Source organism: Manacus candei, unplaced genomic scaffold, assembly GCF_025592945.1.
Source record: "Manacus candei isolate 608988 ecotype Guabito, Panama unplaced genomic scaffold, ASM2559294v1 h1tg000189l, whole genome shotgun sequence".
NCBI classification, from domain to species: Eukaryota; Metazoa; Chordata; class Aves; order Passeriformes; family Pipridae; genus Manacus; species Manacus candei.
Window position 1 is genome coordinate 841,255 of NW_026138237.1, and position 25,550 is coordinate 866,804.

Sequence of the window (25,550 nt, forward strand, 5' to 3'; positions counted from 1 at the left end):
TAATAACGTCGCGACGGAAAGCTCTAGACACCTCAATATGAGAATCCAGGAACTTCGTTTATTGTAGATTGATAGTAGTTTAATATACACTCTATAATAGGTTCATGAATATTACAGAAATTAGGCTCATTATTGGTACTCGGTTAGGTGGTGATATCATCTTAACTGCTTTCCATTGTTTACACAGGTGGCTCATTAAGTGCCTTTGTTTTGGTAATGCCTAGCTCCTGTTTTTCAGCTCAATTTAGGATACCCAAGGACACTGCCGCTTTCTCACGGCCCTGCTATCTCAAACTTTCTCATGGGCCTAGTGAAAACTGCATCTTATACTTTAGCAGTAGTCTTATACTTTAGCAGCTCATCCATAGCCTTAGCCATGTTCATATGTCCTCGCATTTCTAACCAATCCTCTACAGATGGGTTGTCAGGTGTAGCCCTTTATGACACAGGCACATTTCAGGGCCCTTTGTGATGTGGGACATTTTGGTGCCCAGAGGGCCTTGGGACATCACCAGAGCTCTGCCCTGCCCAAGGCGTATATAAAGGAGCAGGGAATTTAGCCCAATCCCAGGAGATCCACTCTCTCAAGAGGAAGTAGTTCACTGGATTTCTCTCTGCAGGAGACAACGACAGAGATGGACCAGAAGAGGATGGAGATGGAGAAGGGGAAGGGAACCCCAACTCCTAGCCTGCCATGGTGTATTCATGCTTAATTAGATGCTGCTATTTTTTGGTCTGTGTTTGGCCCAGCCACTTGTGAGAGTCTGTTCTTTTCCTGCCAAGTTATGAGAAAACAAGTACTGACAAATGAAAATTTTGTCCTTGAAGGAAGGCATCTTGTATAAACTGAAATTAATTGATACCTCACTATTGGCTGATGGCCCTTCAAGGGCATTTGAAGAAGAAAGTGAAGAGGAGGGTGATGAAGTACGCCCCCAGACTCATTTAGGAAAGACCCCCCCAAGGTGCAGCACGCAGGCATGGGGAAATGCGGAATACCCACGCATGCGCAGAAGAGATGCCACTTGTATAACGGAGGGAGGGACTGAAGGCCTCTAGCTGGGCGGTGCTGGCCACACCTGCCCAGGTAGACGTCACCAATTAATTGCATAAAAAGCAGAGTGCTGGGAGTGGAACTCAAGCTTCACATTGAAGGACAACATTGCCTTTTGTGGGAATGCCCGCCATCTTGTGAGCCTGCTGTAGCTTCTGCTACGTGTAATTCTAGGCATTCTGGGGTCAGTAAGATAACTTTGTAAGCAACATCTGAGTTAGTGGGGGAGTCATACTGAGGGGTTATTTTCCTCCTCCTTCCTCTCTTGGGTTTTTGTTTTGTTGGCTACTTTTTTGGTAATACTGTTGAGCTTTCAACGGTGTATGGTTTCAGTTCAGCATCCTCCCTCCCTGCTACACCTGGGCCCATAGCTGGGCCTGCAGGTGAGGCCAAGTGGACATCCCATCGGCCAGAGTGATGCAGCTGGATCGATGCAGAAATCAGGATTAACCTCAAGATAGATCAACACTGGAACCAGAACTTTTTCTCTCTCTCTCTCTCTTTTTCTCCCTGCCCTATCCTTTTAGAGTGGGTTTGGGACTTTTCCAGTCATGCCCGTCTGTTCCTGGTCCATCTCGGGAGCAAGGTAAGCGTTGGCAGCATTGATAATCATGGAATCACAGAATATTCTGAGTTGGGAGGGACCCACAAGGATCATCCAAGTCCAACTCCTGGCCCAGCACAAGTCACCCCAACAATCCCACCATTTCCCTGACAGTGTTGTCTAAATGCTCCTTGAGCTCTGGCAGCTTTGGTGCTGTGACCATTGCCCTGGGCAGCCTGTTCAGTGCCCAGTCACCCTTTGGGGGAAGAACCTTTTCCTAATATCCAACCTAAACCTCACCTGACACAGCTCCAGCCATTCCCTCGAGTCCTGTCACTGGGTCACACAGAGCAGAGATTGGTGCCTGAGAGAAGAGAGACTCACCTAGAGATTTCCTGGCACCATCTCACTCTTGTCCAGCACTTCTCAAGAACGTGACAGCACACAGGGAAACTTTTAAAAACCTGGATTTATTCTTGCATCACTTCACTTGCATAACCAGCATATAATTTTTGTCCAACATTGCTCAACCTAAACCTGGCAGGTGCCCCTGTGGTGACTGAGGCTGGGAACTGCCCAGTTCCTCACACAGGGGGACACATTTAGGACCTTTGCTTAACTGGACCTTATCTGTAAATATTTCTTTTTTTTAAGAAACAAAGAAGAAACTATACCGTTTATTTAGCAGCAAAAAGTGCACTAAATAGTAACACTACTAGTGGGGAGGGAAATTTCATAGTTTCAGGTATTAACATTGACAAAATAATGCAACTGCCTTTTTTTATTGACACTTGACCTCGACTAAGTAGAAGGTTCCCATCCCTTGATCATCTCAAGGATGAAGGAAATGCAAAAAATCTGTTCCCAGATGTTCCCCTGAGGAATTAAAAACAATTAAGCTCAAAACTTTACCAAAGGATAATTAAAATGCTCCCACTCTGCCACAGACCCTGTTAGATGAGGGAAATATGCTATGGGAACCAGAAAGATGCTCTGGTTTGCCTGTGGGAGAGATGCAGCAGTGCTGACTGGCACACTGAGGTCAGGAAACATTCCCAAGTCCTCCAAGTCCTCCAGTCCTCTACACAACCCCTATACCCCTTTGTCTGTCACTGCTGCAGGAGGATAACAATGCTTCAGGCAAGGAAGGAGAATGAGAGTGACTGTTACAAACTGCTGGCACTCAAATCAGTGGGGTGATGCAGGGATCTAAATTCCTCTTCAGCAACTTGAGGACTGGAATAGGGGAATTCTGCACAAGCTGTTACCAGCACCAAAGCCTTCCTGGAAAACCTACCACAGATTCTGTGACTGCCCTGTCCATGGAAGTGTTCAAGGTCAAGTTGGATGGGTCTTGGAGCAACCTGGTCTAGTGGAAGGTGTCCCTGCCCCTGCATGGGGCTGGAATGAGATGATATTAAAGGTTCCTTCCAGCCTTCTACAAATCATCCCAGAAGGGCAGGGTAACCCAGGTTCTTGTTAATAAATCCCTTTGGGTGGGCTACAGTGAAACAGTTTTTGTAAATATATATATGTAGGGTTTATTTTAGAACAATTTTATTTCAAAAGTAAACAGGTGTGTTGCCATTTTGGGTGTTATCATCTCTAGTAGTACAATATTAAAGCATGTTAAAGTAGGCAATATTAAAGCATAAAAATAATACTCGAGGAAATGTATAAGGAAAGGAAGACAAAGAAAGGATAAAAGTGGAAAGGTATATATAGTCACCACCTGCTGAATCCAGCAATGAAACTTGGTAGGGGGATTCCAGGGGAAAGTGGGGGCTGCTGGGGATACCGATGTGGCTCCCACATCCAGCACAACATCCCTGTGGGTCCAGTGCTTATCACGATATCCCCTGTCTGTGACAGGATTGTTATAAGTAAACCCAGGAAATTTGCTGCTCAAAGGGGTTAATAAAGTTGCTGTATTTTACTAACCACATTGCTAAGAGTCATGAGTTGACTGATTATGAAATATCTAACCACAAGTTTGTATGCTGTAGAACACAACGCAGAGTGACTCAGTGTTTTTGGAGCTGTTTGATTACAGGCATATTGATATGGACTAATATGGAGGGGCAAGCCACAAGGAGTCCTATGATTAGATGACATCTCCCGATGGAAAATTCCAGGACCACGGCCTCATAGGAACTAATGACTTTAAAATCATTGGTGGAAGCCCCTCAGCAAAGGCAGATGCCCGCGAGTGGAGGAGCCAACCACAGATCTGCCCGCGAAAGAGGAACCAAGCAGGGAGCAGCCCGCGAACCTCCCACCAATGGACTGTGAACATGACTTGGGGGGGTGGTGTCAACAAAGGGTATAATTGTTGTGGTTTCGGTTTCCCATTTTGCGCACTGTGGTGGAGCAAGGGTCTCCCCGGTCGCCCGGCTGGCCGTTTTTGCTTGTTAGCATTAATAAACCTTTGTTTTACCTTGCAACCGAAATTATAGCCTCATTCTATCGATTACAGGATCAAGCTACTCATTCCCAAATTCTCCAGAATTTCAGGGTCACTTTTGCAACCCAATGAACTGTCCCAACCCCCATACCCATTCCCCAGATTCAAAACCCAAAATCTGCATTTTTTTGAGCCCATCCCTTCCCATGGGAAGTTCCGTCAGGGGGTTCTCAGGAAAACACGAAGAAACCACTTCGAGTATGAACAGGAAGATTTTTGGGACAAAACCTTTAATTTGTCTAGCAATAAGAACCCTTGTAACTCTCTCTTTTTAATGATTTTTTTTTTTTTTAAGGAAGAAACCCATTTTATTTGCCTTATTTTAATTTTTAAAAATCCTCATTCCTCAATTACTACCTTTTTTCAGCAAAAAACCTGTTATTATCTCTAGTAAGAAAAAAAAGTTTATTTATTTCTTCTTTAATAAAAAAACTCCACCTTTATTTCAATTTTGATATCCCTCCAAATCTTATTATTCCTTATTTTTCCCCAGAACATCCTTATTCCCTGGGGCTTTTTAATGAAAAACCACTTCGTCTCCTGCTTTTTTAGACATATTTTTTTTAAATCAAAGAGTCCTCATCACCTTTCTGTTGGTTTAGGTGTTTTTTTTCCCAGCAGAAGCCCTAATTTTTCTCCATTATTCCTTGGGTTTCTTGGATTTTTAACTAAGAAGAAAAAAACCCTTAAGTTTTTTTGGGTTAAAAAATAGCATTCTGGGTGGGAAAAGCCCTTAATCCCTGAAATTTCATAGATGATAAAACCCATAAAAATGATTTATGATTCTTTTTAAATAGATATTATTTGTGTATTTTTATATATTTGTATCTGTTATTGTCTATGATTATCTGTAGGACCACGGCCCAGTTCAGCAGCAATGACACCTGGTGACACCTGGTAACAGCTGAGGTGAGCCAGGAGAGGCCCTTACTTCCTCAATCCCTTCCCCGCTCCCCTGCTGTGCCATCTCCCTGCTGATGTCATAACACACCTTCCCAGGCCGCTGGTGATGTCACAAAGTGGTGCCCCACATCACCGGGTGCACTCCACGGTGAGGACTGGGGGCTGCTGGGCCCTGCCCGGAGCCGGGAGGGGGGATCAGGAGGCTGTTTTTAGGGCTGTGGGGGCTGTTCTGGCCCTTGGGGACAAGCAGGGCAGGGGTCATCAGACAGGAATTTGGGGAGCAGGATGGAGGAGTGCTGCACTGTCAGCATCAACAGGAAGCAGAGTTGCTTGTTCCCCACACTCCTGCAGCTCTCCACTGAGGGTGAAGATTTGGGGAGCTCCCTGAGGGCTGGTGGAACGGTTGGACAGGGTTGGGGCTGCCTCGAGGCTCCTGTGAGCACAGCATGTCCCCCATCCAGGGCCAGCTTCCAGTGGGAGCTGGTACTTCTCACAGTTCTGGTTCTGGAGTGAAAAGGGGTCTGGGGTCCTGGGGCATGGGAGGTCCAACAGCTCTCACTGGGTTCTCAGGAGCTGGCTGGGCATCAGCCCTTTAACTAGTCTCCTTTGGGAGACCTTCTGGTTCTTCCCATAGGATCCTCTCGTGACATCAACCTGGGTTTTGGGGTGCCATCTCTTTTTGGGGGTTGGATGATCACAGCCCTGGTCCTGAGCCCTTCCCATATCCCCAGTTCTGCCCCAGCCCTGCTCAGTGAGCAGAGGGAGGTAGAACCTGGGGAACAGCCAGGTTCTTTATGAGGCCCATCTGTCACTTCCCGGATATCACTTCCGAGATGCCGCATGTGGAACCTGATGCCTCTTTCTGGTACTTTCCAGAGGTGGTGGCCATCTGGGATGTCGTGTCTGTGTACATCCTGGGGCAGATGAAGCAGGACAAGGTGGGCTGGCATCTTGGTCCCCTGCAGTCCCCCCTCCCTGAGCATCACGGCACCACCCCAAGAGAACCCCATGTGCCTCAAGCTTCCAGGACTGGAGAAACTCAGGATCATGCTGGGTCTATGCCAAGGATAATCCCCAGGAATCATTCCCTGGGTTTGAATTCCTTGGGATCTTCTTTAGCCAAGGAATTTTGGCAAATAATTTGAAGAGGGGAAGTAAGAAAATGGAGAATGTGGGTTTTTCATTTTTCCCACAATTTTAACATTTCTTATCTCCAAAGTATTCACTCAACTCTTCTGTCTTCTTCCTGGGCAGGGTGTCCTGGTCCCAGGACTAGGGACCTTTGCCGTGGTTCCTGAGCAAGTTGATGGTGCAGAAGAGGTGTATGTAGTCCGAAGACCTGTGTTCCAGTTGGACATGGATGTGTCCTGTCTGCGGGAGCTGATGTTCCCCACAGTGATGATCCCTGGTGAGAAGGGATCCTGCTTCACATTTGGGAGAGGGGTGTGCCCCTGCTCTTTGGGAGGGGGGGGGAATTGCCTCCAAAGTTGGGGGACAAAAACAAATCCCTCTTTCTCTCTGGCATTTTGCAGTGAATTCCATGTGGAAATTTGCTCAGCTGTGGTCATGACAATGCTCATCCTCTTCCTCCTTACAGGTGACATTGAGATCGCACCACTGGATTACTGGTGGCTGTCACAGACCACGTCCCTCCCGCCAGACGTATTGAGGGACTGTGTGGAGGAGACCGTCCTCCTATACTCCTTTCAGCTGAGGGACAGGCAGCGCCTTGCCTTTGCCTTTGGGGACATTGGCGTCCTGTCGTGCCAGGACAATGTCCTGTGCATGCAGTTCAACCGCAGCTGCGTCAAGAAGCTGGAGAACTGGGACACCTGGGTGGCTCTGCTGCTCACTGTGAGCTGGAATCTGGGGACATTGATGTGCTGGAGTGTGTCCAAAGAAGGACAGCAGGGCTGGGGAAGGGGTTGAAGCACAAGTCTCATGAGAAGCAGCTGAGGGAGCTGGGATGGTTCAGCCTGGAGAAAAGGAGGCTTAGCAGGGACTGTCTTGCTCTCTGCATCTACCTGAAAGGAAGGTGTAACCAGGTGCAGGTCAGTCTCTTCTCCCAGATAACAAGTGACTGGACAAATTCCACGAGGATATGTTTAGGTTCGATTTTAGGGAACATTTCTTTGTGTAAAGGATTGTCCAGTTGTGGCACAGGCTGCCCAGGGTGGTGGAATAACCATCCCTGGAGGTATTTAAGACGTGTGGATGTGGCATCTGGGGACATGGTTTAGTGGTGTCCTTGGTTGGACTTGATGGTCTCCAGAGTCTCTTCCAACCTTAATGATTCTGTGATTCCACAATCCTAATATTCATGGATGAGGTTTGGGAAAAGGGGGTTGGAGAAGTGGCTCCTAAGGGAGCAGGAGACAGGTCTGCTTCCTCCATGGGAATCTCCTGATGGCTCCATGTCACTCTGCAGAGGCTGTGTGTGCCGGATGCTGGTCTCAGTGATGGAGCGACCACTGCTGGGGGGATGCAGGCTGCATGGGCTCACTCATTCCCCAGGTGAGTGTGCTTCCTCAGTGGCTTCCCGGTTCCTTTCTATCCTGCAGGGTGTGGGAGTTGCCATTCCTCAAGCCTGTGTCATCATTCGCTTCTGCAGTCGGCCTCAGTGATCCTTGTGGGTCCCTTCCAATTCAGTATGTTGTCATTGTGTGATTCCAGGTTTCAGCTTGCTGTGTCTGAGGCTTTCTCCACCTGGCACACGAAGGTTGCAGAGAAGCACAGGGTCAGAACAGGTATGGGATGGGTCCCTGCTGCTCTACCCCACATGAGGTGATCACAGCCTGGTGATCACTCACCCTCACAGGGCTGTTCCCAAGAGCTGCCTCCTTTCCCAGGGGCACAGGAACATCCTGACAAGTTTTCCCTCCCCATGCTACCAAACCAGAGGCCAGGCATGAGGCAGCAAGAGCCAGGGATGAAGCCATCTGCCAGGTGAGACCCTCGTGGGAAGGGATGGGAGAGATCCTTGCACCCCTGGGTGATAGCCTCCTCAGACACTTGGGTTGTAGTGACTCAGGAAGGAGCACAGGAAACAGCCCTAGCTCTCTGCTTCTCTCCAACACCTGGGAAGCTTTGGCCCCATAGGAAAACAGGATATCTGCCTGCCCTGTGCTCCTGCTGACTCCTCATGTCTCTGCAGTGTGCTCCCCCTGTCCCCAGGCATCTTTCCTGGGATGGGGGAGACAGGTGGGCAGGAGTCAGCTCCTTCGGCTAGGCTCGACACCACACTCCTGGCCTCTGAGAACTGCCAGAGAGCACTCCAGGTATGTGCCAGATGGATCAGACCTGAAGAAAGCTCCTCCAAAGCTGAGCCTAACTGTGCCTGACACCTCCAGGAGGTCTGTCAGCTGTCTGCAGAGTGGGAGCACGGGAATTCCTGTTGGAGAGAGCAGAAGGTGGAATGGGTGGCGTGGGAAGCCTGGGCTGCCAGGGAGGATCAGCAGGTGCCCCAGGTATGGGCAGGGACCCTGTGCGTGAGGGCGCCTTGGCTGCCCATAGAACCCTCCCAGAACAGGGGCACGGGGGGTGGAATTGAGGGTCAGGGGGGACCTCAAGGGGATCAGGGAAGGACCTTTGGGGGGTGGGGGAGGAGTCTCTTGTAGGGGTTGGAGATTCCTGGAGGGCTTAGGGTATCTCAGGGGGCTTTGAAGGTCCCTGGGGTGGTTTGGGGGTAATCCCTGGGGATTGGAGGGATCCTGGGGTTTTGGGGGACTCTTCCCAGGGAGATGGGAGTCCCTGGGGACCTGGATGGAGGAGGGCGGTCTCTGAGAGGGTTTGGTATGCCCTGGGGATTGTGAATATCCTAGGGCTTTGGGGGGATTCTTAGGACTGAAGGAGATGGGATTCCTTGGGGGGAAGTTGGGGGTCACCCAACCACAGAGCAGAGTTTGCCCACTCATTCCCCAAGGGAGAGCTCTGGGAAGCACCATCAGCCATCAGCCATGGTGTGGTGCGGAGTCTCCCGGCTCCCACCTTTCCAGGGATACTAGGAAGTGTCACCTCTCATTTACTGAAAGGGTCCCCTCCTTGGCAGGTATCTGGCCCTGGAGGTCCTTGGGCTCCCCATCCTTCACTTCAGCCCCAGAGAAAGGGGGTCACTGTGACATGGGGGAGGGTTGGAACCCCCCTCCCTGTGGACGAGATGGTGGAGAGATTCCAGCCTGGGACCAGGTGGGTGAATGCAGGACCAGAGGGGTGGATGTGGGACCAGGTGGGCGCAGGCTGGGATGAGGGGAGAGGCAGATGGCAACTCTGGGAGAATGATTTCTTGTTGTTGCAGGCACCTTTCCCCACGAGCCATCCAGGTGCTCCATGCGCTGGAGCCACATCAGACACGGAGGAACATCTTCACGTTTTTGGCTGAGAACAAGCGGCGGCGGCAGGAGCAACAGAAGCAGCTCTGCAGGTAACTCCGAAGGGATAGAATTCCCCCCATCCCTCCTCTGAGGCAGCCCTGGGGCACAGAAGTGGGTTTGGAGGCTGCCTTTGGGCTGGAACCCCCTGATGCCCACTTGGACACCCAGCATTGGCTTCCCCTATAGGACAGAAAAGTCCTGGTTGGAGGCAGAGGGACTCTGACAGCTGGCTGCCTGCTTCCCAAACCCTGAGAGCCCTTCTTGGTAGAGTTCTACCCCACGACACCTTGTCCTGACCAGGGGCACCTGTATAGGACACCTGTAGGGGACACCCAAGGTCTCAGCCCAACCTGGCTTTGCCCCAGCTGCACCATAGGACCTTCTCATAGGCTGGGAAATCACCAGGGGCATCTCCCACTCCATGGACACCTTGAGGTGATTCCATCCCTGGTGCCTTAGCCAATCCCACAGGAATTCTGTGCCTTCTCCCTGCCTGTATGACCAGACACCTCTCTCTCCCACCTCAGCTCCAGGTGCTCGTCCAGCGGCCAAGGAGCAAGGGCTGGAGTGGTGGCTGCAGCCGTGGCTGGTAGTGACAGGTCTGGGAGGCTGCTCACCTGCTGAGGTCCACCCATGGATACAAAATAAATACTGCTGGGGATGTTCCCACCTGGACTGAGTGGCCTGGGCCTGGTGATGTGTCGCGACGGAAAGCTCTAGACACCTCAATGTGAGAATCCAGGAACTTCGTTTATTGTAGATTGACAGCAGCTTAATATACACTCTGTAATAGGTTCATGAATATTACAGAAATTAGGCTCATTACTGGTACTCAGTTAGGTGGTGATATCATCTTAACTGCTTTCCATTGTTTACACAGGTGGCTCGTTAAGTGTCTTTGTTTTGGTAATGCCTAGCTCCTGTTTTTCAGCTCAATTTAGAATACCCAAGGATGCTGCCGCTTTCTCACGGCCCTGCTATCTCAGACTTTCTCATGGGCCTAGTGAAACTGCTTATACTTTAGCAGTAGTCTTATACTTTAGCAGCTCATCCATAGCCTTAGCCATGTTCATATGTCCTTGCATTTCTAACCAATCCTCTACAATTCCCCCGTTTTTATTTTGGGCCAACAATGCTTTCTTTGTTGTAGTATTTACACGTCTAGTAATACAGGAAAAGGCAACACGAGCTATTACTAAGATTACAATAACTGTCAATATCCATCGTAGGCCTTCCTTAATATAACTTAGAGCCCATTCAGATATAGAACCAAAGATAGATTGAAGCCATGAGTCTATAGGACTAGTTGCTACTGTCACTTTCTTTGTATGATCTGTTAACCATTGTAGTTGTTTATGTATGGAGTTACTGTGATCTGAAAGATTAAAACAGCACATACCATCAAAGTCCTTACAGCCATGGCCTTGTGCTAACAACAGAAAATCAATAGCAGCTCGATTTTGTAGGACAGCATGACGTAAACTACCTAAACGTCTTGTGCAAGTTCTGCTATTACTCAGGTGGTGACATTTGATTGTTTTACAGCCCAGCATGCAAGTTTGCGAATGGATGTTAATGCCTGTGCTGTGCCTACACCTGGGACAATAGATCCAAAGACAGCAACTGTTCTACCCCATAGCTCTACTTTGTCATCACAATCTGAGGAAAGTTGGTTTAGGCTCCTCTTTTGTTTGCGTGATGAAGTTAGATTAAAAAGCTGTAAAAAGGATGGGGATAACAGTGTAAGTGACCCTATATAGCAGGGCCCTCCGAAGGCACGTACAGGAATGCCAGGCCAAGCTCTGTCACCACAAATAAGAAATACACCTGGTGGTAAGGCACGTGCAGTGTTGTTAACCCAAATACCTGGTGAGGAAAGTTTGACTTCAGCTCCATATGCCCCAAGGCTCTGGTTGTTAGTATTGTTAGTGCCACAATAGTCTCCTACATTTTTATAATTAAACCCTGGGGTACGTGAAGTGACATTAGTCCATCTAGACAAATCGTGGCTTTGATGTGCACTTAACCCAGAATGAAATGTTCCCAGCATAAAGCAAGTTTGAGTCCCATTATTACTTGTATTACGTACAGACAATGATCCCATTAAGTCTAACTCCTGGGGACTCTGGGGTAAAGACGTATTGAGAGCTTTTATAAGGCACGCAGATGTATTAGAGATAATTATTTCATTCCCACACGATGATGAAACCCAACCAGCAAATAGTAAGTTTAACTTATATACCGAGTTAAAAGGCATACCAAATAAGCAAGTACGAAAAGGATCTGAGGCAGATGCCAAGGACAAGCAAAAGGATGATTGTCCTGTTTGATTTGCCCAGGTGACCCATATATTTTTCCGAGGGTCAGTGGTGTGAAGAGCCCCAACATTGGCAATCATACTCGTGAAAAGAAGAAAACCTATTACATAGCCGTACAATGAAATAGACAGAAATCCTAACATCTTTGCTATACTAATACACAAAACCAGTAAATCAAGACCGGGTACGTAAGTCTTGCAGTTCCTTTGTGTACAGTTACTCAATTCAGATGTTGTTCCAGTGTCTCCCTCTTCAGCAGGTGCAGGGGAATCAGGTGTTGAAGAGGCTGGAGGTGGTGGTGTAAGGTCAGGTGAGGCTGCAGGCACCGCAGGTGCCTCTCCTCCTCGTTCTCCAGGGCTCTCAATCGCTGGCTTGACCCAATGACTGGGAACCCACAGGGTACCTGTAGAAGTAGACACACAGAAGTAGCCTCGGCCTATAAAGATGACTTCTGCTGGACCTTCCCATATCCCAGTTTTAGGATTCCGATAATGAACCTTCATGGGTGGTCCTTTTGACACCTGCTCTTTCTGATTATGTTTGACGATAGGAGGTACTGAATCATCTCCGAAAATACACAAATGGTTAAGGACAAAAAGAATTTTGCTAACTCTCTCTCGGGCATCCCTGATGTCTTTGTATTTCTCAAGGTAGCTTTTAATTGTTCCATTCATTCGCTCTACTATAGCTTGTCCAGTAGGCGAATGAGCTATGCCCGTAACATGCTTTATGTCCCACTGCTGCAAGAATTGTCCCAGAATCTTGCTAACATAGGCAGGTCCGTTATCTGTTTTTAACGTTTTAGGGACTCCCATGACAGCAAAGCAATCTGTCAGATGACGCTTCACATCTTGGACCTTTTCTCCTGGCTGCAGCGTAGCCCATACGAAGTGACTGTAGGTGTCAATTGACACATGCATGTATTTCAATCGACCAAAAGCAGGAACATGTGTGACATCCATTTGCCACAACTCATTAGCTTTTAGTCCTTTGGGATTAACTCCCACTCCGAGGCCTACTCCTTTATTTTGCTGACTGCAAATAGGGCATGCTTTCGCTATTGCTCTGGCATCTTCAATTGACAGTCCATATGAGTGACTGAGACCTTTTGCATTTTGAGGATATACAGCATGAGCCTCTCGTGCTCTCAGGAAAGGAGATATAGGAGCTTCTGTCGCTGTTGACACTAGACGATCTGCTCTAGCATTTCCTTCTCCCAGCCCTATATTCCATTGATGACTCCTGATATGCAACACAGCATATCTGGCTGACCGGTAAGCAATTGCTTTGTGAAACTGCTGTAATAGTTGCATGAGTCTGGCATTCTTAACTTCTCTAATGCTGGCATCTTCGATTCGATTAGCTACTCCTGCAACATACATCGAGTCTGTAACCACATTAAGTGTTTGATCTAGCCAGTGAGATAATGCCCACACAACAGCTGCAAGCTCTAATGTTTGTAAAGAGTCCTTTAAGTGAGCACTTAAGAAGTGTTGATGCCATCGCCCTTCGTGCCTCCAGGTGGCTATGGCACGCTGTGATCTTTTTCCAGCGTCAGTGAATACAATGATTGCATTCTGAAGTGGTGTTGCAGATCGCTTTGGAACTTGCAGCCACGCCTGGTTAGCCATCCAGGCTAGCGTCGGTGACTGCAAAGGACGGATGTTAATGATGGCATCTGACACGAGTAGTGCTCCTTGCAGCTCAGGAGAATGGACTAAATACCAATCTAAGTCCTCCTGTCTTATCGGCACTTGTATCTCATGTGGCTCTGACCTGGTCGCTTGCACAATCCGGTTTCTGCCTTTTTTAATGAGCTCTGATAAAGTCCGAATCCTTTCCTGGACTGTTCTGCGTGGTTGCAAAGATGTTGTCAGCCATTCTAACACAATTTGTTGCCCTTTAGTTGATGTTGCAAGCCGCTTTTGATTGTCCCCCGTTTTTATTTTTTGCTGCGTGAGGGCTCCCATAAAATGCTTTTCTCCTGCCAAGATAGTAAGATTGACAGGTGCACCCTCTATCCGTTGGTGTGTGACATGATCAGCAATACTGGCCGTAATCTGATGTAAGAGGTTTCGCTGTTCCGGGGTGACAGTTACTGCTGTTGAAGGGTCTGTACCCTTTAATAGCGACCTGAGGGGTTCTAGCCACTCATTAGGTATTCCCACTACTGGACGCAGCCACTGTAAGTCTCCTAAGAGTCTCTGAGCATCATGCAAGGTGGCAATCTCTATATTGATAGACAATTTCTGAGGTTGAACGACAGAGTCTGTGATTTGCCAGCCTAAATAATGCCAGGGACTGGATTCTTGAATTTTCTCAGTGGCTATGACTAAGCCTTGCTGCTGCAACTGATTAACCAGCTGCTGTTTTTGATCTTTTGTAAACTTAGTCAGTTGGGCGAACAATAAATCGTCTACGTAGTGGTAAATGACTGCCGAGGGCCATGATTTTCTGATTGGCTGTAATGCAGCGTCCACGTAGAGCTGACAAAGAGTGGGAGAATTCTTCATTCCCTGAGGCAACACAGTCCACTCATAACGTTGCGCTGGTCCTTCCTTGTTTATAGCAGGAATAGTGAATGCAAAACGCTGACGATCTTGCTCATGTAATGCAATAGTGAAGAAGCAGTCCTTAAGATCGATTATTAACAGGAACCAGTTTTGTGGGATCATAGCTGGATTTGGCAGTCCTGGTTGTAATGCCCCCCATCGTATGCATCTGGGCATTTACTGCACATAAATCATGTAACAGCCTGTATTTCCCAGATTTCTTCCTGATCACAAAAATAGGAGTATTCCACGGGCTAGTTGACAAACGCAAATGCCCCTGTTGTAACTGCTCTGACACCAACGCATGTGCCTGTAAAAGACTTTCCCTTTTTAAGGGCCATTGCTCTACCCACACCGGCGTTTCTGTCTTCCATTGGAGCGGGATCGGGAAAGTCCAGGCAATGGCCATCATGCTAAAGGGGATCTTGGTTCGTTGGTCAGAACCATTCCCATCTGAGCGAGAATGTCTCTCCCTATAAGTGCTTGTACTCCATCGGGTAGGGGGAGAACAGACACCGTACAGTTCACAGTCATTTCATCCAACGTGATAGTTACCGGAGGGGACCTTTTTGCCAGAGTCAGACCACCCACTCCTGCAACTGTTGCTCCTGAGTTTACCAAGGGCCACGATGCGGGCCACTTGCAAGCTGCAACAATGCTGACGTCAGCTCCCGTATCCAAAAGAGCAATTAAATGTGCAGCTTGTGAGTTCCATTGGAGCTGGATAGCTTTTTGTGGTCGTCTGGCCAAATCTATTGTTAGCAGAGCCGATGCACCAGTAGATCCGAAGCCCTGATCTCCTCGTTCGGGCTTATCCGATGGTCCAGGAGCGATCTGAGGGAGCGGTATCAGTTGTGCGATACGAGATCTGGCCGGTATATGCAAAGGTGGAAATAGTGTATTTACCATGATTGATATTTCTCCAGTGTAATCGGCATCAATCAGTCCCACTAAAACAGTTAATCCAGCCATTGTGGACGAGGACCGACCTATTAACAAAGCCCCCACTGGTTTGCCGTCGATTAACACCGGCCCGTGCACTCCTGTCGGTATTTTCTGAGGACGCTGGTCTATTAGGGTGCAGTCTATTGTGATTGCCAGGTCCAGCCCGAGGCTCCCTCTGGTTGCGGGATGCAGTGTGAGGTCTGAGCCGGGAAGCTGTGAGTAGTTGGAGCCGTCACTTGTGTCTTGGCGCGGGACCCCTTCGCGCTGGCTTTCCCGTTTCCTGACCCACACCAGCACATAGCAGGAACATGCGTGTTTTGCTGACAGCGAGAACACCACACCGGACCGGACTGGCACTCTCTTCGTACGTGTCCGTATGCTCCACACCGAAAACAGTGTCTTTGTGCTGGTCTGCTTCGTTGCGTGGCTCCGGTCGGAGCTTGTAAGGGCGCAAGCGCGGCTAAAACCTGAGAGCTAGTAGCCTTCGCCTGCTCCTTTAAGCTTTCACCTAGCTCTTTAACCGCATTCACTAACATAGCATGATGCCTTAAGCCCCTAATGGTTTTTTATTTTTCTAATAGTTATAAGACTTGTAAATTTTATAGGTAGGTTTTAAAAGCAGAAACCCCTCTGTCCCTTGTTCCTTTCCCTTGTTTATACATTCCCTAACCCTTTTACCCCATTCTATGCCTTCTATATCAACCTACCCCTGAATCCAGTAGCAGTGTTTAGTCTTTTGTCAAGGTAAAGGCCTAGACTGTTTGGAGAACAGCGTATCAGGGCCTAAACCACAGAGTACGGTCAAAAACTAGGTGACAATATACCCTTTGTACTCTGATGAAGCTGAAGATGATGAAGTAGGTGGTCCCAAAAAGACCCCAGACCCAATTCTCAGGGGGAGGACCCGGGGCGGTCCAGAGGAAGGGCCAAAGGGTGGACACATCTGGGATTGGATGGATAATGCTATAAAATGTAACCTCTTGGGCACGGCCGGCGCGCGCGTCTATATCACCTATTGCCTTGGCAAATAAACCCTTTCTTATCTCACCCCTAATTAACTGCTCCGGAGATTTTTTTCAGAACCAAAATACACCGGCAACAGTTGTGGAACCCGCACGGGGAGAACTGGACCGGGGACTTCTTCAGACTGGAATTTTCATCAGCAGGAATATTCCTCAGCAAGCCGGCTTTTATCTGAGAGAAATTCCCGCCGGTCTGAGAAGCCCAGCTCCACGGAACCCACGAAAACAAGCACGGAGCATAGAGGTGAGATAAGAAAAGAGCGAATCTGGTTAGTTAGCAGCTGCGGGAAAGTTTTGTGTCCCGGGATAGGGGGCACGGATTCCTGAAAATTTTGACTTGGGCCCTCGAAACAGTCTAGAGAGTCAATTTTCAGGGGGAGGCGAACGGGTTAGTTCACCAATTACCCAGGTCAGGGCGGGTGTTCAGCCTAGGGGCTGTTCTGGTTTTGGAGGGGACGCCCTCCGGTGCTCTGACGCTGTGGGAGAGCCGGTGGGGCTCTATAGTCAGTACGACTTGGTAAATAGCTGAGAGGTTACGTTAACAGCCTTGTGACCTAAAGGTTGTCAGTTTGAGACCCAGTGTGTGTGACTGGTTTGCTTTTGTTTTGCAAGCATGGGTTGTGTGGATTCAAAAGTTAAGATCCCTAAAGAATCCCCCCTTAGTTTGGTTCTAAAGCACTGGAAAACTTTAGCTGGTTCTGAGACACCTTTAAAGAAGGAAGAGCTGTGTAGGTTGTCTCTAAATGCTTGGCCGTTGTTTGGACAAATGAGAGGGATAGCATGGCCGAAATTTGGTCCGTTTGAACTGGATACAGTGTTTCGGTTGATCTCGCTTCTTCATGTAGAACAGAGGTGGCAGGAAATTCGATATGCAGAGTTGTTCTTGTTTTTGTTAACACGCCCTGAATTGGGTATAGGAGATAAGGAAAACGAAAGTTCAGGAAAGATGGAAAAAGCAGAAATGGTTTTAGGAAGAGGGAAAAGGAAAGATCGAGTTAAAGCTGCTCCTATCCCACAAATACTATTTAAGAACACCGGAGAGGATGATTTGGATATGTTGATATCACCTGACAGGAGAGAAAGTAGCCCGGGAGCTCCACAAATCGGACTCCCTGCTGCAGCGGCGGTGGGGGGGGCTGGAGCTGCCGGGGCAGTGGTTGCTCCTCCTGGACCGGCTCCAGCTGGACAGGCGGGAGCCGTGGGGGGACTCCCTGGCGCGGGCATGGCTGCGCCAGGGGGAGTTGGAGTCTCCGGGGGAGTTGGCTCCGGGGCGGCGGGAGCTGCTCCGGGCACAATCAGTACAGGACTTGCTGCCATGGCAACAAGTACAGGAGCAGGCACTGTGGGAGTAACAGGGGCAGGGGCCACAGCAGCAGTGGCAGGAGGGGCAGGGGCGGTGCCAACAGGCGGAGCCTCTGTCCTGACTGACTCGGGAGGTGGGGCTGGAGCCGCCCCCTTTCCCACGCCTCCCCCTCCCGAGGGGGAAGCTTCCATCCTTGGGGGAGGGGGAAGAAAAGAAGAACCGAGGGAGTTTCCAATCTCTGCCTCTCACGAAAAGGGAACAGAAACGCACAGACAGGGCAAGCCGATTCCAGCTGCAGAGAGAAGGGAGAAGCGAGGGTTACCACCGTTTGATAAGGACACGGAAGCAGAGGGTGAATTAAGTGATAACTCGGGGGAAGGAGAAGCCGACCAGCCTGTAGTAAAACCGAAAGGAAAATTGGCTCGCGAAGTGTTAGCTTGCCCCGATCCGGTTGCAAGTAGAACAAGGGCAAAAGACAAGCCACCGTTAGAAGCCCCCTTAAGACAAGCCGTGACCAATCAAGGCACGGTATTAATAAAGGCTCCTTTCTCACTGGTTGAGTTACAGCAATGGAAAGATTGTGTGGGGGCTTATAGAGATAATCCGGAAAAGATGGCAAATTATGTCCAAAGAGCAATCAAATCTCAGAATCCTGACTGGAATGATCTAGAGGTTATGATGGATACTTTATTAGACCAAACAGAGAAGGAAATGGTGAAAAGAGCTGCTCAAAAAGCAATAGAAATACAAAAAACCTCTGGGCAGTTTCCAGGCGAAGATGTCAAAGATATCTTCCCCCTCACGGATCCTGGATGGGATCCTAATGTGGCAGCAGGTTTAGGAGCTTTGAAACGTTATCAAGATTGGGTAATTTATGGATTTCGGCATGGAGTTCCGAAGGCGGTGAACTGGTCCAAAATGTACGAGGTTAGACAAGACATAAATGAGTCACCTACTGATTTTCTAAATAGATTGAAAGATGTTATCAGAAAATATACGGATATCGACTTAGAGTCAGAGATGGGAAAGAAAAATCTGTTATACTTATTTATAGGGCAGTCCACAGATGATATAAGAAGAAAACTGCAGAAGGCAGGTGGTGATAGAAGGAATATTAGTGAGCTGTTAGATGTAGCCTGGACGGCATATCAAAATAGGGAGCAGAAAAGGAAAACAAGGGAACAAGAAGGTGGCTACAAAGAGCCTCATAAACGTAACCCCAGGTATCAGAGGTCTAACCACCGGCAGGACATAGCCGATGACAGATGTTCTAACTGTAAGAAGAAGGGACATTGGAGAAGAGACTGCCCGGAGCTGAAGGGAACTGAAAACGCACTTCCCCCACCACCACCCCCAGCCCCCCAACTGACTGTGAGTCAGAATGTATGAGGGGGACCGGAGGTTTCTTACCCAGCAGAGCCTCTGGTTACAGCTAAGCTGGGGGGGGAGAATGTTGAATTTTTGGTTGATACAGGTGCGGCATACTCTGTATTAAATACTTTGGAAGGGAAACTGAGCCATGAAACTGTAACTGTGGTAGGTGCTACAGGGGTAAGTGAAACAAGGCCATTTTTTAAACCTTTAAAATTCAAATTGGGCAAACACTGGGTAACTCATCAATTTCTCTATATGCCAAATTCTCCTAAGCCTCTACTGGGTAGAGACTTACTGGAAAAATTAGAAGCTGAAATTAAATTCACCAAGGGGGGAGACATAAAGGTTATAATCCCAGATACTAAATATGTCGAGGCAGCTGCTTTCTTTATACAGGAAAAACATGGAGAAATCCCTGCAGAAGTTGAAAATGCTGTCATACCTTTAGTCTGGGCCAGCGAGTACCCTGGGAAATCAAAGCAAGCTGAACCAGTAAGCATCGCACTCAGGCCAGGAGCAGCCCCAGTAAGGCAGAAACAATATCCTTTGAAATTAGAAAGCCGAAAAGGCCTAGCACCTATAATTGAAAAGTTCCTCAAATTTGGTTTACTAGTAGAATGTGAATCCAGATTTAATACCCCCATACTGCCCGTGAGAAAGGCTGATGGCAAAAGCTATCGGCTAGTCCAAGATCTTAGGGCCATTAATAGAATAACTGAGGACATTTACCCAGTGGTAGCCAACCCCTATACACTGTTAACCACATTGACAGAGGATTTAGGATGGTTTACTGTACTCGACCTCAAAGATGCCTTTTTCTGCATTCCTGTACACAAAGATAGCCAGGAGATTTTTGCCTTTGAGTGGGAAAATCCTGAGACAGGGAGAAAAACGCAACTAACCTGGAGAGTTCTTCCACAAGGCTTTAAGAACAGTCCAACGCTTTTCGGAAATCAGTTGGCAAAGGAACTGGAGGACTGGAGAAGACAGCAGCAAGAAGGAGTTGTCCTGCAGTATGTTGACGACATCTTAATTGCAGCCAAAAACCGGGACCAATGCATCGAGCTCACTGTAAGTCTCTTGAACTTTTTGGGGCTAAGTGGGTATCGGGTCTCGAGAGAAAAGGCACAGATAGCCAAGGAGATAGTCATCTACCTGGGACTTGAAATCTATCGTGGGCATCGGCGACTCAGTACAGACCGAAAAGAGGCCATTTGCCGTCTCCCAGAGCCCCACACTGTACGAGAGATGCAGGCTTTCCTGGGAATGGTAGGATGGTGTCGGCTGTGGATAGCTAACTATGGGTTGCTAGTCAAACCTCTGTATGAAGCCCTGAAAACGGCCAAAGAGGGAGTTATAACATGGACAGATGAGACCAGAGATGTGTTTAAGCAACTGAAACAGTCCTTGATGTCAGCTCCAGCATTAGGACTACCAGATTTGACTAAACCGTTTGAACTGTTCACACACGAGCAGTTAAATGTTGCTCTGGGGGTATTATCACAAACTCTAGGAAGCCAACGAAGAGCTGTGGCTTATTTCTCCAAACAGCTGGACAGTGTTAGCCAAGGGTGGCCGGGGTGCCTGCGAGCTGTCGCAGCAACTGTTATCCTGATTGAAGAGGCCCGGAAGCTCACCCTTGGGCAGCACATCACTGTGTATGTACCCCATGCAGTTCAAGCTGTGCTTGAACAAAAGGGAGGCCACTGGCTGTCCCCCAGCAGAATGCTTAAGTACCAGGTTGTGTTGCTGGAACAGGACGATGTTACCCTAAAAACAACATCTATTGTAAATCCAGCTATGTTTCTGTCTTCAACACTAACTGACAGTGTCCCCGAGCATGACTGTTTGCAGACTATAGAGGAGACTTACTCCAGCAGACCAGACCTGAAGGATGTGCCCCTGGAAAACGCAGACTGGGAACTGTATACAGACGGAAGCAGCTTCATGCGAGATGGTAAACGCTTCACAGGGTATGCAGTAACAACCAGAGACGAAGTGATCGAGGCAAAAGCCTTGTCAGCAGATGCGTCATCCCAAAAAGCAGAATTAATTGCACTGACAAGAGCCTTGGAACTGAGTGAAGGAAAGAAGGTAAATATCTGGACTGACTCAAAATATGCATTTAGTGTTGTACATGCCCACGGAGCCATCTGGAAGGAGAGAGGACTACTGACAGCCCAAGGCAGTGGAGTCAAGCATGCAGACCAAATCCATGCACTCCTGCAGAGTATTTGGAAACCAGAGGAGGTAGCTATTATGCATTGTAGGGCCCACCAGAAGGGGAAAACAATTCCCGAGTTGGGAAATCAGTTTGCTGATCAAGCAGCAAAAAGGGCTGCAGAAAAAGGCATCTTGGCAGTAGTGCCACAAAAAGAAATTGACTTGACAAAATACACCCCTAAGTATGATGAGAGAGACAATCAGCTAATTAAATCATTGAAAGCTGAAATCAAAGAAGGGGGGTGGGCTGTTACCCCTACCGGGCAGGTTGTAGTCCCACCACCGCTCCTTAGGGAAATAGCTCAACAGGAACATGAGGCTACCCATTGGGGAACGGAAAATCTCCTGAAACATCTAAAGAAAACAGTAATAGGAACAAATATGACCGAAGCTGTGCAGTCTACGGTAGGTAAGTGTGAGATCTGCAAACGAAATAATCCAGATACATCAAAGAGAGTGGTACTAGGGGTAACAAAAGCTGGAGACCAACCCGGAGATTACTGGCAAATAGATTTTGCTGAGTTACCACCATGGGGGGGGTACAAATACATCCTTGTACTAGTTGACACTTTCAGTGGATGGCCTGAAGCATACCCCTGTCGCACTAATGCAGCAAGGGAAGTGGTAAAAGCTTTATTAAACCACATAATTCCAAGGTTTGGGGTTCCTCTAGGAATGGCATCAGATAGAGGAACACATTTTATTGCGACAGTAGTAAAAGAAGTATGCCGCATCCTGGGAATTGTCTGGGACCTACATACCCCCTATAGACCTCAGGCTAGTGGCAAAGTTGAACGAATGAATGGCACCTTGAAAATGCAAATTAGTAAAATTTGTCAGGAAACATCTATGTCCTGGGTTCAGGCTTTGCCACTAGCTCTGCTGAGAATTCGTATCCAGCCGAGGCAGAGGGATAACATAAGCCCCTATGAAATATTATATGGAAGACCATATCAGGCACCACATGTACCAGGGGATGTACACTTAAGGGGGAGAGCCGATTTACAGAAATATTTGATTGCTTTAGGCTCTACTTTGCAGAAGCTGCAGAAGGTCATCGAGTTATCCAGACCTATAGGACTGGACACCCCTGCTCACCCATTCCAGCCAGGAGACTGGGTCTACGTCAAGTGGTGGAACAGTGACCCCTTGAGAGCCAGGTGGAGAGGACCTTACCAAGTCCTGCTGACCTCCCTCACCTCCGTCAAAGTTGCTGGCAGAGAACCCTGGTTCCACTACTCTAGAGTCAAGAAAGCATCAGCTCCTGGAACAACCAACCAGACAGAACCAGACACCGACAACGAGGATGTGGAATAGACTGCTTGTTCTGTGTATTCTGTTCATGCAACCGGTAACCATGAACCGAGTTTGGGACCAAAAATTGCATGTGGCCCTAGTCCAAAACGTATCTAAAATTCTCCGAAAAATGGAATGCTGGATTTGTACTCAAGTACCAGCAATTGACGATGAGAATAGTGAGTGGCCCCTAATTGGCATTTTACTAAACGAGACAAACTTCGGTAAGTCCATGATGAATTTCCCAGGGACCTGGAAGCCAGTTACAGAGGCAAACCCTGAAAGAACAGTTCCAAAGCTTGTCTCGTGTGGTAATACAAAATAGAATGGCCCTCAGTTTTTTGCTAGCCTCACAAGGAGGTGTGTGTAAAGTCATCAATACCAGCTGCTGTTCTTACATAGATCAGACTGGTAGAATTAATAATGATTTGGCCGCAATTCGAAATCAAACCGAAATTTTTCATCAGATATCTCTGGATGATGTCTCCCTAGGTTTAGGAGACGTCCTCAACAAACTCACCTCATGGTTACCGAACTGGACATGGATGAAACAACTGTTTATCTTAGTATTGTATATACTTAGTGTTAGTGTAATAGCTCACTGCATACACCGATTTTATAGTTGTTGTAAGTGTAGGTAGTAGAGATTGGACAAAGACCTTTGGGTTTTGTCCAGTCTCTAAGGGGGGAACTGATGCCTTAAGCCCCTAATGGTTTTTTATTTTTCTAATAGTTATAAGACTTGTAAATTTTATAGGTAGGTTTTAAAAGCAGAAACCCCTCTGTCCCTTGTTCCTTTCCCTTGTTTATACATTCCCTAACCCTTTTACCCCATTCTATGCCTTCTATATCAACCTACCCCTGAATCCAGTAGCAGTGTTTAGTCTTTTGTCAAGGTAAAGGCCTAGACTGTTTGGAGAACAGCGTATCAGGGCCTAAACCACAGAGTACGGTCAAAAACTAGGTGACAATATACCCTTTGTACTCTGATGAAGCTGAAGATGATGAAGTAGGTGGTCCCAAAAAGACCCCAGACCCAATTCTCAGGGGGAGGACCCGGGGCGGTCCAGAGGAAGGGCCAAAGGGTGGACACATCTGGGATTGGATGGATAATGCTATAAAATGTAACCTCTTGGGCACGGCCGGCGCGCGCGTCTATATCACCTATTGCCTTGGCAAATAAACCCTTTCTTATCTCACCCCTAATTAACTGCTCCGGAGATTTTTTTCAGAACCAAAATACACCGGCAACAGCATTAGGCCCCTGGGGTATTTGCACCATTCGCTCTAATAGCTCCTCAATTGACCAATTACCCAGGAGCGTAACAATGACATTGCGAGCTGTAGAATTACAGTTCTGCAGCGCACACTGCTTTAGCAAAGCGCCGTGCATATATTCGGGAACCCCCGCTAACTGGATGGCATTAGCAACCCGATCTATAAACGATCCAAAAGGCTCGTCTCTTCCCTGCTTGATCCCCATATATGATGGAATTCCCCCTGGAGCTTTGATCTTATCTAGAGCGAGACGGGCTAGGTGCATAGACTCCCTGATCTTATCCGGCCCTATTAACGCTTGTGCCTCTATTCTGGCGTACGGTCCGAAGCCCATTAATTCATCTAGCATAACCCCGTGCAAAGGGTCAGCTGCCTGTCTCTGAACCGCTACGGCCTCCTGGCAAAGCGCCTGCCAGTGTGCACTATGTAGCATTTGCTGGTGCTGTGAAAGAACCAACTTCATAATGTTATTAATATCTGCTGGTAAAAGCAAGTTGCGACCCCAAATATAATTTAACATTTGTCGGGTAGGTTCACCCTGGATTCCACTCTCATTAACGGTAGCACGCAATTGCGACAACAGCTTCCAATCAAGGGCAGTGATAGTCGCTACCAATCCACCCCCTTCTGCCAGAGCATAAACTACCGGAAAGGCATTAGTTAAAGTTTCTGCCGCTTCTTTATCTCCCGCTTGCAAAGCATCTGCGGCAATGCCTTGCCAGAGCTTTTGCCGCTCTGCCGCGACAGTACTCGATGTATCGGGTGAGGGGAGTGACGCAGCCCCGGTAGACGAGGTCTGCTGGGACTCAGGGGACGGGCTAGGGAACTCTAGGGAAGGGGCAGTGGGAGTAATAAGAGCCTGCTCTTGGGGTTCAGGCGGGATATGTACAACATTAGTCGAGGGAGGCAGCGGGCACGGAGACTCAGCCGCGAAAGGATTGCCGATGTCTCCCAAACGCTGCGCAGCGACTCGAGTAGCCTGCTGCTCGGCCTTATGTTGTTGTAAAGCATTAGAAACAGCCTGCCACTACTTGGCTAACTTTTTAGCTACTTTATCATCATTCAATAAATCCTCCCACAACTTATCCCTGTACCGTTTCCATTCACCTTCATCAAAGACCGTATTGGGGTCCACAAAACACCCTTTCGCAAACCCCACCTTAAGCAATTCCGGTAAATCCTTTTTTAAATCTAACCCTTTAACTCCCCGCTTTCCCAGAAAGCATTGGAGCAATGATAGTGCCGCCTGTCTCTCCATTACCTAAAAAACGTGTTACCACGCTTTGTGCAGCCCTTTCCACGAGACTTTGCGGCTTTGTCAGCGGGCCTCCTTCTTCAGGAGTCTTCCCGGGTGCCGGGTCCAACTATTTTGTTGCTGGGAACGCGGAACTTAACTCTTTCGCCGTCCGAAATCCCCGAAAGGGAGGCGTCCGGCGGCGGCAAGTTGAGCTCTTTTTCGTTCAACCCTTTCGCCTTCTTGTGCTGCATGGCAAGACCGACCGAAACTCCTATGTCCGACCGCGGCTGCGAGAACCCGACTTGGCTCTCGGGAGTCCGACTTGACTCCGACCCAGGAGATCTGACTTGATCCCCTAGGGACCCCCCCTTGGTCCCTGCACACAGGCGCCAATAAAATAATAATATGTCGCAACGGAAAGCTCTAGACACCTCAATGTGAGAATCCAGGAACTTCGTTTATTGTAGACTGACAGTAGCTTAATATACACTCTATAATAGGTTCATGAATATTACAGAAATTAGGCTCATTATTGGTACTAAGTTAGGTGGTGATATCATCTTAACTGCTTTCCATTGTTTACACAGGTGGCTCATTAAGTGTCTTTTGTTTTGGTAATGCCTAGCTCCTGTTTTTCAGCTCAATTTAGGATACCCAAGGACACTGC

The 25,550-nt window shown here is 48.2% G+C and overlaps 2 protein-coding genes across 5 annotated transcripts; both read left to right on the plus strand.

Moving 5' to 3' along the window:
- Positions 1-5,056: 5,056 nt before the first annotated feature.
- LOC127464054 (coiled-coil domain-containing protein 81-like) lies at positions 5,057-25,550 on the plus strand. 4 transcript variants are annotated; one of them, XM_051774171.1, is made up of 12 exons: positions 5,137-5,329; positions 5,842-5,903; positions 6,220-6,373; positions 6,563-6,819; positions 7,394-7,479; positions 7,639-7,712; positions 7,815-7,911; positions 8,120-8,243; positions 9,014-9,150; positions 9,260-9,385; positions 9,863-10,128; positions 25,384-25,550. In XM_051774171.1, the coding sequence occupies exons 1-11, from the start codon at positions 5,251-5,253 to the stop codon at positions 9,957-9,959; spliced, it is 1,293 nt and encodes a 430-aa protein (XP_051630131.1). In that variant the 5' UTR covers positions 5,137-5,250; the 3' UTR covers positions 9,960-10,128; positions 25,384-25,550. The 4 variants fall into 4 exon arrangements, with proteins under 4 accessions (XP_051630134.1, XP_051630131.1, XP_051630133.1 ...); XM_051774173.1 differs by lacking the exon at positions 25,384-25,550 and adding an exon at positions 9,522-9,770 and having other exon boundaries at positions 9,869-9,968; XM_051774172.1 differs by lacking the exon at positions 25,384-25,550 and having other exon boundaries at positions 5,159-5,329; positions 9,869-9,996.
- Positions 15,024-22,650, plus strand: LOC127464068 (uncharacterized). The gene is made up of 5 exons (XM_051774180.1): positions 15,024-15,080; positions 17,294-17,470; positions 19,246-19,920; positions 20,401-20,806; positions 22,100-22,650. The coding sequence occupies exons 1-5, from the start codon at positions 15,024-15,026 to the stop codon at positions 22,387-22,389; spliced, it is 1,605 nt and encodes a 534-aa protein (XP_051630140.1). The 3' UTR covers positions 22,390-22,650.

Excerpts from the sequence above, each read along its gene's own strand:
- LOC127464054 (XM_051774171.1), top strand. The coding sequence starts at position 5,251 with ATGGAGGAGTGCTGCACTGTCAGCATCAACAGGAAGCAGAGTTGCTTG. Across the intron at positions 7,713-7,814 it reads GAAGCACAGGGTCAGAACAG|GGGCACAGGAACATCCTGAC; the intron begins GTATGGGATGGG and ends CTCCTTTCCCAG. Across the intron at positions 9,386-9,862 it reads CAACAGAAGCAGCTCTGCAG|CTCCAGGTGCTCGTCCAGCG; the intron begins GTAACTCCGAAG and ends CTCCCACCTCAG.
- LOC127464068 (XM_051774180.1), top strand. The coding sequence starts at position 15,024 with ATGGTCCAGGAGCGATCTGAGGGAGCGGTATCAGTTGTGCGATACGAG. Across the intron at positions 15,081-17,293 it reads TGCGATACGAGATCTGGCCG|CGGCGGTGGGGGGGGCTGGA; the intron begins GTATATGCAAAG and ends TCCCTGCTGCAG. Across the intron at positions 17,471-19,245 it reads AGCTGCTCCGGGCACAATCA|GAAAAACATGGAGAAATCCC; the intron begins GTACAGGACTTG and ends TTCTTTATACAG.